Below are 12,844 nucleotides of genomic sequence, written 5' to 3' on the forward strand. Positions count from 1 at the left end.
TCCATCTAAGCATTCTCATTTCCGCCACATGCATTCGTTGTTCCTCTTTCTTTTCACTGCCCAACATTCAGTTCCGTACATCATAGCCGGTCTTATGGCTGTTTTATAGAATTTTCCCTTCAGCTTCATCACTTTTCCCTTCAGTACATCATAGCCGGTCTTATGGCTGTTTTATAGAATTTTCCCTTCAGCTTCATTGGAATTTTTCTGTTACACAACACACTACTCGCTTCTTTCCACTTCATCCATCCAGCCCTAATTCTACTGCATGCATCTCCATCTACTCTGTAATACCGATCCCAGGTACTTAAAACTATTGCTTTTTACAATCAGTTCACCATCCAAAGATACCATTCTATTTGTAGTAACTCTATCTTTAAATGAACATTCCAAATACTCTGTTTTCGTCCTACTAAGTTTTAAACCTTTTTCCTCCAGAGCTTGCCTTCACTGTTCCAGTTTTTCTTCTAAGTCTCATTCACTATTTCCTACTAACACGACATCATCAGCATACATTAAGCACCATGGAATGTTACCTGTAGTTTCAATGTTATCTGGTCCAAAACTAATGAGAATAAATACGAAATTTATCAGTCTCTCCCACCCCTGTCCTAACACTAGTCGTTACTCCCTCATACATATCCCTCACAATTTTTACATATTCACCAGGGACTCCTTTCTTATTGAGTGCCCACCACAGAATCTCTCAAGGAACTCTATCATATGCTTTCTCAAGATCAATGAATACCATATGAGCGTTTGTTTCTTTACTCCTGTATTTTTCCATCAACTGCCTTATAATGAAAATTGCATCTGTTGTTGATCTGCCCTGCATAAAGCCAAATTGATTCTCGGATATTTCGGTCTCTTCACGTATCCGTCTATAAATTACTCTTTCCGATATTTTCATGGTGTGGCTAAGCAGTTTTATAGCCCTGTAGTTTGTACATTGTTGTATATCTCCCTTGTTTTTGTAAACAGGTACCAGTATACTGCTTCTCCATTCGTCTGGCATTTGTCCAACTTCCATAATTCTATTAAATAGACCTGCTAGCCACCTTGTTCCTGTCTCTCCCAATGCTGTCCATACTTCCCCAGGAATATCATCTGGTCCTACCGCTTTTCCTTTCTTTATTTTTTGAAGCGCTTCAGCCACTTCCTCGTTTGTTATTTTGATGACCATTGCTGCTACTGTCTCCGTTGACTCTACAGTCTGTCTGTCAAATTCTTCATTTAATAAGCTGTCAAAGTACTTTTTGCATCTCTTTTTGACATCCCTTTCGTGAACTAGTATTTTATTATTTTCATCTCGGATACATATAATCTAATTAAAATCTTTTGCTTTATTTGCTCTCTGTTTGGCTATTTTATATATCTTCGTTTCGCCTTTCCTGGTATCAAGTTGATCGTATAGGTTTGAATACGCTTCTGCTTTGGCTTTTGCTACTGCTACTTTCGCTTCCTTTTTCGCCACCATATAGTTTTGAAGATCTGTGTCGGATCTGGTTTCTTGCCACTTTTTATATATTTTTTCTCTTCTCTATTTTATTTTTCCTTGTACTTCGTTTGACCACCACCAAGTCTCTTTATTCTCAAACTTTTTTCCTGACGTTTTCCCAAGTATTTCAATAGCAGTCTGTCTAATACTACTGGCCATTTTTATCCAAATTGTATTAGGGCTTCCTTTCATGTTCCAACATTTTTTTTCTACTATTCTTCTCCTGAATAGACCTTCTTTTAGCAGCCACCACTTGATTTTTGTGGTCCTCTCCGATATTTTTGTTTAGTTTCGCTTTTTACTTCGACGTCCAGAACAAGCAGCTTATGTTGTTGGCTTACTGTCTCACTAACTATTACCTTGCAGTCCTTGCATTCACGTATGTCTTCTTTCCTTATCATGAAGTAGTCTATTTGGGATTGATGTTCTCCACTTTTGTAGGTAATAAGTTGAGTTTCTCTCTTTTTAAAGAATGTGTTTAAAAAAAAACAAAATGAAAGATAAAAGAAGTTTGTACGATGATTCAAACCTAAGATATCGCCAAAGAACGAAAAACCCCTTTTTATTTTTTTTTAAGTTATGGGTGGGGCTAGGGGGTCTAAAATTTTTTTTTGGTCGAATAATTTTTGATGTAGAAAAAGGTGGTATTTTTATTTTTGGAATATTGCTGGGGACATGTTTCACTATCCTAACCGGCTAGGGCTAGACCCTTTGTGCAGTGTTTTATGTATTTTGTTTTCGAGTGAGCTGGTTGTGTTCTTTTTTAGTTTGGTGTAGGTCCATTTGTGACGAATTCTTGAATTTTCTCCAGGAATTGATTTTTTTTTTTCATAATAACAGTTGCGTTGCCCTTGTCATCTGGCAATATTTTTTGATAGCTCTGAGTTTCTCTTTACTAACATTTGCGTTTGATATTGTGTTTTTCTCCAGTTCCTTTTTGCGTAGTACTCTATATTCTATCCTATCCTTTTCGTGTGTTGGTAGTACTTGATAGTACTTTTTCAACTGCACTGATTATGTCTAGTTTAGGAATTAAGATAAATATGTTTAAATGAAGAATCAAAGTTGACTAAAATCAATTGTGTACGAATCCTCCTTCTCATGTAGTGGCGTCATGTAATTTGTTTGACTCTTTCTGTTCAATTATCTCTCTCCTGTGCGTGTTGTTTTGCTTCGGAGAAAGAGTAACCAGTCAAGTCCTTTACTTCGTCCGACCGTCATACTGAAAATCTTCCTCTGGATCTTTTGCCCTCTATGTTGAATTCAACTATCATTCGTTTCATGCATTCTCTTCTTCTAGTTATACATAGGTCCAAAATATTTCAGTATATTTTGGTTGATTGTACAATTCAAAGAATATTCATAAAAAAAATTCAAGTTTCTTAGTTTTTAATATTTCATAAATACACTCACCGGTACAGAATTCCGCCACCCAAAATTTTTGATTAAGTTTAATAATTTATAACTTTATTATTTGTGCTCCGATTTTCAAGATTCTTGCACCAGTTTGTAGGTACATGTATTGATATCGTTTGGTATTATTCCGGTAACAAAAAAATTTTGCTTGCATGGCATTATACAGGGGTGAATGGAAACGTTGTATTTTCTCCTAACTTTAAAAAATTCTGTGGAAAAATGGAAGAGCTGATTTTGTTTCACAGGCCTGTCATATTATCCCGGAGGCATCACTAAAATTTTATTTTTTGAATTACCTGAATATCTCTTTTCTTGTAAGAGCTGTACAATTTTTTGTAAATAAAAACACTGATTGACTCATAAAATAGAGGTTGGATTGATAAAATTAGAATAGCCCACATGCAGCCCAGATCTTAATCCTGTTGAGCATTAATGGGATGAATTAAAAAAAGGCTATTCGCCGTCATCCTAGGCCTCCAGAAAATTTGGTAAGGTTATGGCCCTGGTAGAGGAATATCGGGCTATTCCCCAGGCAAGGATAACACATCTTTATTCGATGCCAAACAGATTGCGAGAAGTCGTTGCTGCAAGAAGTGGACGTACCCGCTATAGAACTGTTTTGTTTTGTTGTTAATTTTGTTTTGTTTTGTTAATTTTAGTGCGCTTGCTATTTTTAATTAAATAAACCTTCAAAGCAGTGTTTTATTTAAAGCTTTTACAAGAAAAGAGATATTCGGATAATTAAAAAAACAGAACCTTAGTGATACTTTCAGGATAATACAAAAGGAGTATGAAACGAAATCAGCCCTCCAATTTTTCCACAGAATTTTTTAAAGTTAGGAGAAAATACAACACTTACATTCACCCCCGCATAATGCCATCTAAGTAAACATTTTTTGTTACCGGAATAATAACAAACGACATCAATATACATGTACCTACAAATTGATGCAAGAATCTTGAAAATCGAAGTACAAATAATAAAGTTATAAATTCTCAAACTTAATCAAAAATTTTGGGTGGCGGAATTTTGTGCCGGTGAGTGTATAACGATTTTTGAGTTTTTGGCATTACTCATAAGTCAACAACGATTTTTTTTTTCCAAAAAAACGGGTGAAAGTCCAACGAATTCAAAATATCGAAATTTCTTAAAAAAAAAAAGGTGAAAATCAACATATTTATTATTGTTTAACAAAAAATGAGCAAAACGAAATGTCTAAAGAGAATGTATGCAAAATTTCAGATAGATCGGTCAAATAGTTTTTGAGTTACAATGACCACCGCATTTGAAAAAAGCAGTTTTGAGAAAAACGCGTTTAAAGTTTTGACTACTTTATTTTCAATTTTTTTATCTGTCAAATCGTAAAGTGATGCACACCGGAGTATGTTTTTGAATCGCGGAGAAATTTACAAAAGTGAAGGGGAACAGCTGCTGAACGATCCTCGCTACGGTCAAGCACGCTGGCGCGAAGCTGCTGTATATTTAACATGCTGTATTTCCGGTCATTTTGATCCGATCAATCTGAAATGTTCAAATAATATTCCTAAAGTTATGTACTTTCATTGAAAATAATAAAAAATCGAACATTTCAAAACTTTCAAACCATATCCCTCTCCTTAAGTATTATCTCATCTGACATTAATTATTATTCCACCAATGACGTTTTAGGGAGCCGGGCTAGTAATGTTATTGAGAGAAAGTTTTCGAACGGTTTAGGTAGACTTTTCTTTTGTTATTATTTCATTATTTTTCAGTCCTTGAACTTTTGATATTTTCCTTGAACTTTTTGTTTATTTTTTTTTAACTTTGATGTAATTACACCTGCTCAATTTATTAGACTCACCCTAGAAAAAGCAGTTTTTCTAATTTGAAGCACCTTAAGAGTATCTTCAAAGTGATACGGAACTGCTAAATGGGTTAAATAATAATAATTACTTAATAATCGTGCTACATAATTAAGAAGTTAAAAATGGTAAATTTTTTTTAATTATGAAAACTTGACAGATGGTAATAGAATGTGCTAAAAATGCGCAAGAACTCTACTTTTTTTTAATTTTAGTTTTTTTAGTTAAATTAGTGATTGATGTTCAATTTTTGTAAAATTTGCAGTGGTGGTGTTAATATTGTTCAATATTAATGTTTATTTTTAATTTGTTTATTTTATTAAAATATTTATACAAATATGTTAATTTTTAAAATGCGCATACCTTGGATTGAAATTTTTTCATATGAGTGATTGTAAAAATCTTTCTGTTAAGCAAATCTCTTCTGTTACTGCTCTATTAGAAAATAACACATGTATCAAAGAAAAATAGCAAAAAATATGGTATATCTTAATAGTCAGTTCGAAGGTTGAGCTAAAAAATTAAAGAGAAACATCCTGTTACAACGGTTTAGAGGGGTCGGTAAGGCAGAAATATTTCAGTCACCCCCAGAGGGCAACGAATTTTAAAGAATTTGACTATAAAACACAGAAGAGTCACCTATAGCGATATAACCAATAAACTGGAAGAATCAGAGTGTTCAGTATCGGAGTCCATTGTACGCCGAAATTTGTACAGTATGGGATTCAAATCTCATAGGCCAGTTAAGGAACCAAAACCATCACCACAAATGCCCAAGAAACGCGTAATTTCGACCAATTTGCACAAATATTATTTGGCAATAGAGTATGTATGCAAATTGGTCCAAACTAAACATTTTTTGGGCATTTGTGGTGACGGTTGGTTGTTTTGCTTGGTTCCTTAACTGGCCATTAGATTTGAATCCCATACTGTACAGATTTCGGCGTAGCTACAGTGGACTCCGATACTGAACACTCTGATTTTTCCAATTTATTCCCTATATCGCTATGGGTGACTCTTCTGTGTTTTAGAGCCAAATTCCTTAAAATTCGTTGCCCTCTGGGGTGACTGAAATCGTTCTGCGATACCGACCCCTCCAAACCGATGTAACAGGATGTTTCTCTTTAAGTTTTCGACTCAACCTTCGAACTGACGATTAAGATATACCATATTTTTTTGCTATTTCTCTTTGATACATGTGGTATTTTCTAATAGAGCAGTAACAGAAGAGAGAAGAAGAGATTTGCTCACCAAAAAGATCTTTACAATCACCCATATGAAAAAATTCCAATCGAAGATATTCGTCGTTTAGAAATTAACATGTTTTTATTAATATCTCAAAATAAATTAAAAAAAATTAAAAACTTACATTAATAAAGACTAATATTAACACTTGCTACTGCATATTTTATGAAAATTTGCACATTCACCACTAATTAAACTAAAAAATTGAGTTGAAAAAGTCGAGTCATTGCACCCTTATAACCCATTATATTGTCATCTGTCAAGTTTTCACAATTCAATCAAAAAGTCTCACCATCTTTAACTTAATTATGTAGCACGATTATTAAGTAATTATTATTTAACCCATTCAACAGTTCCGTATGACTTTAAACATACTTTTAAGGTGTTTCAAATTTAAAAAACTGATATTTCTAGGGCGAGTCTAATAAATTGAGCAGAGACTAATCAAATACAATATTACCCTCAAATAGGTTGACTAATGTATTTTGTTTTAAATCACTACTAATGTAGGTTCAGGTGGCAGCTTTAGAGGTTCAAAACGTGCGGAAAGCTATAAGCAGGTATGGTACCCTTCCGAAGGGTGCTCGTATAGGTGCCTATCTAGAGTCCTTGAGGCAAAATAACATGTCCTCCAACGATGAAGGAATTCCAGTCATAAATCAATCCCTGGATCAGTCCGACACTACTCCAAGGTCATTATCGCCAAGAACAAATATCCGTACACAACCACAAATGATCAGGAGTAATTCATCGGGAGGAGTTACGACGTTCCATGCCACTCACCCGCCGAGTTCGCCGACTTCCAGCAAATTGACGAGAAATCGAAATGTTACGAGAAACAATAGCGGAGACGTCAGGAGTAGTCTGAGAAGTTTTAAAACATCCCAAAATAGCAGTTTTCGAGGAGGAAGTCCTTCTAGGTTTGTATAAACTGTTTATTAATTTATTAAAAAGAGATAGATAAAGGCTATAGCGAGATAAGATGGTCAAAAATGCCCTCGCGCCGATCAGCCCTATGACTTATCCTTTCGATAAAGGATATAAAATCAAGCCCCCATACAAATTTTTAGCCAGTGGCCATAGAACCTCTTGAATAGGGAAAAGAAGATTTTTTCGATTTTTTTTTTTCTGAGCGTAATTTTGCTTTAAAAAATCTGAAAAAATTGAAGAAGATGTATTTTTTGAATACAAAATATGTAGTCTGATTTTTTTCAGATTTTTATATTGAAAATTTGGCTTAGGAAAAATTATTGAGATCTTCAATAATTTTTTAGGTTATGATATGTTTTGGCCAACTTTAATAGTATTTTTTGTGTGTTTTTTTTTTGCGTTCTTTTGAATAACAGACATAATTTTTAATTTTTGGGCGGAAAGGAAGAAAAAATAGAAAAAACCGTTTTTTGTACCCATTTATTCGCACATAACCTCAAAACTCAGTTACTAATTAAACGTTTTTCAACATTTTTCCTTCTACATTATCAAATCCTATTGTAAAAGTCGCTATTTACTCGTTTACAAGGACAAAATTTCAAAACTCTATTTTTTTATCCTCTGCACTTTTTTTGTACCTTACCTCAAAATCAGATAGTTAAATGAATGGGTATTCCATCTGTTTTTACCAAACTAAAATAATATACGACGACAATTTTGATAGAACTTTTATTGCTTGACTAAAACGTGTTTACAGAACTGAGTTTCGCTGGTTACTAACAAAAATATATTAAAATTACAAAATGCATAACAGAAGTTCCTAGTGGAGGGGAGGTTACCTTGGGGAAAAACGTAAATTACACAAAATCGTTCATATTGTCCTTCTCAAAAACCCATAAATACGTAGCGGACACGAAAACAATAACCGCTTGATTCGACTAACTGTAAATGTTAAAATACCTACTTTCTAAATAATATACCTAAGGATTACATCGGCGGTCAATTTTTCCCCAGAAATATGTAAACTGATAAATATTTAAAGATTTCTGGAACCTATAATTAACCCAAAACTTTAAAAATTACCAATATGAATCTAAATAAAATAAAATCGGAAAACAACATAAACTAAATTATAATGAGACGGAACATGTCATCCGCCTTGAACTACTTAAGTTCAAAATGAGGTTGTGGGTTGACGTCGATAATCTAGTTGATTGGAAGTGGACACAACTTCTTAACGCAGCGTTTGTACTCTCCAGTTTTGGTTTTCAGAGTTATCACTCTGCCGTCCTCTCCAGGGTGCACCGACGTGGTACGTCCAACTGCCCATTGCAACGGTGGCAAATTATCCTCAAGAATTAACACCAAAGCATCGACATCGACCATTGTTCCATTATCAGTAGCATCAACATTATTGCTGCTGATCAATTGATGAAGATATTCTTTATACCATCGTTTCCTGAAATGCTGCTTTAATTGCTGGGCGTGCTGCCAAGCTGATCATTTATTGGATGGCATATCCAAAAAGTCAGTCTCATGATAGCTTGCCATCGGACCACCAATTAAAAATGTCCAGGGGTAAGGGGAAGAAGGTCATTTGGGTTAGACGACATAGAAATAGGACGAGAATTTAATATCGCTTCTATTTCAATAAGATAAGTTTCTAATTGTTCATATGTTAACAAAGTATCACCTACAGTACGAATTGAATTATTCTTGAAGGACTTAACCGCGGCTTCCTAAATTCCTCCAAAGTGGGGAGATTTGGGAGGTATAAAATGCCAAGCGAACTTTTCAACATCCGAATATTTTTAATGACATTTTGATAGTCTGACGAGTTAAATAATTCGTACAGCTCGCGACTTGCTCCCACGAAATTGGTAGCGTTATCCGAATATATTTCTGCACATTTTCCTCGTCTAGCACAAAAACGGCGGAAGCTATCTAAAAATTTGTCCTTTGGTATATTATACGTTATATTCATTTTCAGATCTATTCAACCAACCTTAGCTGATCTGGAATTCCCACCACCTCCTACAGACTTACCTCCTCCTCCAGATGAATTTGATGGGTCCGGCATTGACCAAGTAGACTGTAGTACATCTATAATGACTTCTTCCCAAGAATTAAAAAAGCGAATTATTCCTATCTCCCCATTGACTACGAAGAAAATAAACCGCGAACCGAAAGAACCCCACCCTCCCGAACCAACAGAAACGAGCGACTTAAGTACTCTCCAGCCATCAGTGGAAGAAGCCAGTTCACGATTTGGTGTTAGTTTGAAGAAACGAGAAGCCGATAAGGATAAAGAGGATGGAGGAAAAGAGAAAAGTCCTCAGCGTGCCAGTCTTAGCCTCACTAGTCCTAGTCAAGACGGTAAAAGTCCTGTTAGTGCCGATTCGGATGTTCCTATGGTTGGGTCTCCACTAGAACCTCTACCTCCTCCACCAAATATTACTGAGACTGGTGAGTTGGTATTTTGTCTGGATATTTAAAGTATTAGATCGAGTTGTGGTATTTTCATCTCGAGATTCTTGTCCTTAATGTAAGCAATCCAATTGCGTATTAAAATCGTATCTTTACATTGTTACTTAACCTTCCATTGGTAACGTACATAACTTAATGTTGAATGTAGCATCTTATTCAAAACGTTCAAAGAATTTTGTCAATTAAAGTAAAAACTTGATTTCTTTCACGAGTTATAGTTCCGTCCTACTGATCTTTTGCCCTGTACGTTACGGGGTGTTTGCCCTTATGATTCGGAGTAATTCATATCTTTCATCTCTTAACACATGACACAGGTTGATCTGTTAATTGAGGTTACAATTTATGGTGATATTTTCCGACAACTTTTTAAAGGGTACTCCTTTTGTCGATGGCACCAAAGTTTACAATCCTTTATATTTACGAAACGATCCCCTCCCGAAAATTTTCCAAAGTAAAAAAGTTGTCCGACTCGACATGAGTAACTGAATAAAAAAAGTTTCATGAGGGAGGTAATATATTTTTTTAATGTTAGACCCAAGGACTAATATGTTATTATCCATAAATATTGTTCGTCCGCTATAACTTTTCCCATGCGTCACGATTCATTTTCAAACAAATTAAGTCAAAACATAGAGTGAAACGAACGTCGATGTGCATATACATTTTGTATACTGTATACTACCCTCTGGTGCAAAAAAATCGATCCACTTAAAAATTTCGTCATTTTGATGTCTCGAATTTCCTAAACCTGTTGTCCGATTTAAGTGATTTTTTTACCATGTTATAGCCCTATTCATTAGCAATATCGCTGTAATAATATTGTTGCTAAACAGGTAAACTGTCATTTTATACCGGGTGTACGAATCAAACTGTGTTTTTTTTTTCTCAAAGTTCGCATCACCTTGTGGACTATTCCAACATTTATAAAATACTGAAATTAAAACCCAACTATAGCCTCAGGTTTTCTTAACATTCTGTTTTTAGATTCACTCGCTTATGTTGGATAATAAAAAAGTTAGGTACTTTAACAACTGGCCATGTTCGTCATCAGTACAGGGTGTTTCTAAATAAGTGCGACAAACTTTAAGGGGTAATTTTACATGAGAAAATAATGACAGTTTGTTTTATAATCATATGTCCGCAAACGGTTCGTTTCCGAGATACGGGATGTTCAATTTGTTGTTACAAACTGACGATTTTTTTATTGCTTTAAAACCAGTTGAGATATGCAAATCAAATTTGGTGGGTTTTAAGACATAGTTATTGCCCATGTTCTGACATACAACTAAGAATTTTATATTCACCATTGGCGTGCATACAGGTAATATGATCGGTCATAATACCCGTTTGCGAGCCAATGGTGAATATTAAATTCTTAATTGTACGCCAAAAAATGTGCAATAACTACGTCTTAAAAACCGCCAAATTTGATTTGCATATCTCAAGTGGTTTGAAGGCAATAAATTAATCGTCAGTTTGTAAAAAAATGGAACATCCCATATCTCGGAAACGAAGCGTTTGCGGACATATGATTATAAAGCAAACTGTCATTATTTTTTCATGTAAGATTACCCCTTAAAGTTTGCCGCACTTATTTAGAAACTCCCTGTACTGATGACGAACAGGGCCAGTTGTTATAGTACCCAACTTTTTTATTATCCAACATAAGCGAGTGAATCTAAAAACAGAATGTTAAGAAAACCTGAGGCTGTAGTTGGGTTTTAATTTCAGTATTTTATAAATGCTAGAATAGGCCACAAGGTGATGCGAACTTTGAGAAAAAAACACACTTTGATTCGTACACCCGGTATACAACGACAGTTTACCGGTCTAGCAACAAGATTATTACAGCGGTATTGCTCATGAATAGGGCTATAACATGGTAAGAAAATCACTTAAATCGGACAACAGGTTTAGGAAATTCTAGACATCAAAATGACAAAAATTTTAAGTGTGTGTGTGTTCACAAAGAGGGGATGGCATTAGATAAACTTTTTGCCACAGTTATAAAAATTTTAAGTGGATTGATTTTTTTGCACCTGTGTGTATATACTACACACATCGGCGTACGTTTCACTTTATGTTTTGACTTAATTTGTTTGAAAATGAATCGTGACGCGTATGAAAAGTTATAACGGAGGAACAATATTTTTACATCAAATAGTAATATGTAATGAATATATCCAGTTTCTACTTAGGATTTTAGTTCTTTACATATCCTCTGCTGATTGGTATAACATTATCTTTATGGACGCATTTTTTAATCGCATTTTCTTTCTGTTGTAGTCATTCGTTGTATTCTCAGGATCTTATCAAATATAATGTAATATTGCTCTTCGTTTACTATATATTCACTATGTATTTATTTGTAAATTGGTGTTACTAATTTTTTTAATGTAAACCTTGTAAGCTCGTAATATTCTTCGCTTTCCCCCACTATTGTAGTTATTAATTTGTGCAAGAGGTCCATCGTTTTTGCACTAATAGTCTTTTGTTCTTGTTCATATTATGAAAATTGTAATTACTACTGATTTTGCTATTATTTTTAACTTTTGTATCTTATAGTGGGCTCTTTAGAAAGTCTGCTGAGGGCATTACCAAATTGTACTATTTTTCATTTTTTTTTTAATTTCGAAAGTTACATATCGCTTAATCTTTCGTGGTAGGTATTAGTGAATATTATTCTGGTTCTTCTGAGTATATTGTTGACAGGTGATTTGTTAAAAGTCAAAGTTATCAAAACACGAAAATCATTTACGCCATCAATGGAAGGTTAATTTTTATTGTTTGCAAAATAATATTACTAAGCTGTGTTCATATCAACCAAAGTATTTTGTATAATTTGTATTGAATGAGATGTAATGTCTAAATAAATAAGTATTATTTGAGATAAAATCAAAATGTTTTTAATTATATTTTAACTATGAGTAATATTTTTATGGTGGATACTACATTAGCTGAAGCTCAGTCTCCAATAATAAGCATTTATAAGCGAGGCGCATCTAACGTCTTCTGGTGATGCGAATCCAGCTGCCCGGTAAAGCAGGAATAGATGGGTCGATTTTATACAGCCGGTAGTTATTCTAAATTTTTCATTTAATACACAGCTGTGGCTTGTTGGGCGTGTCTAGATCTACCCCACACGGGACAAGCATATTCCCCTGTTTACAAACATAAGGCCTCAGCTATTGACTTTAAAACGAGTGGGTTTGGACTTGCTCCCTAGAAGTTTCCGGAAAAGGTTGTTTCTTGTAGTAACCTTTTGTCTTGTACAAGGAAATATGAACTCAGATGACATATTGTTCTGGAGCGAAATCAGAGCCGTTGAAACCGTTCAGTCCGCCGTCCGCTAAAAAAATATATAAAATTTTTTAGTTTTTTTAGAAGCAAAGAATAAAAACACAAATTGTTTAAATAATTATA

At 34.4% G+C, this 12,844-nt stretch overlaps 1 protein-coding gene across 3 annotated transcripts in view; it reads left to right on the top strand.

Annotated features, from left to right (window-relative positions):
* LOC114338432 (tyrosine-protein kinase Abl) overlaps positions 1 to 12,844 on the top strand; it is a 277,967-nt gene that overhangs the window by 247,569 nt on the left and 17,554 nt on the right. For all 3 annotated transcript variants that reach the window (XM_050659242.1, XM_028289035.2, XM_050659241.1), the window contains 2 exons: positions 6,515 to 6,924; positions 8,925 to 9,400. In XM_050659242.1, the coding sequence (XP_050515199.1) occupies positions 6,515 to 6,924; positions 8,925 to 9,400 (886 nt within the window). The remainder of the gene's footprint in view (positions 1 to 6,514; positions 6,925 to 8,924; positions 9,401 to 12,844) is intronic.

This window comes from Diabrotica virgifera, chromosome 8 (genome assembly GCF_917563875.1).
Source record: "Diabrotica virgifera virgifera chromosome 8, PGI_DIABVI_V3a".
Taxonomy (NCBI): Eukaryota; Metazoa; Arthropoda; class Insecta; order Coleoptera; family Chrysomelidae; genus Diabrotica; species Diabrotica virgifera.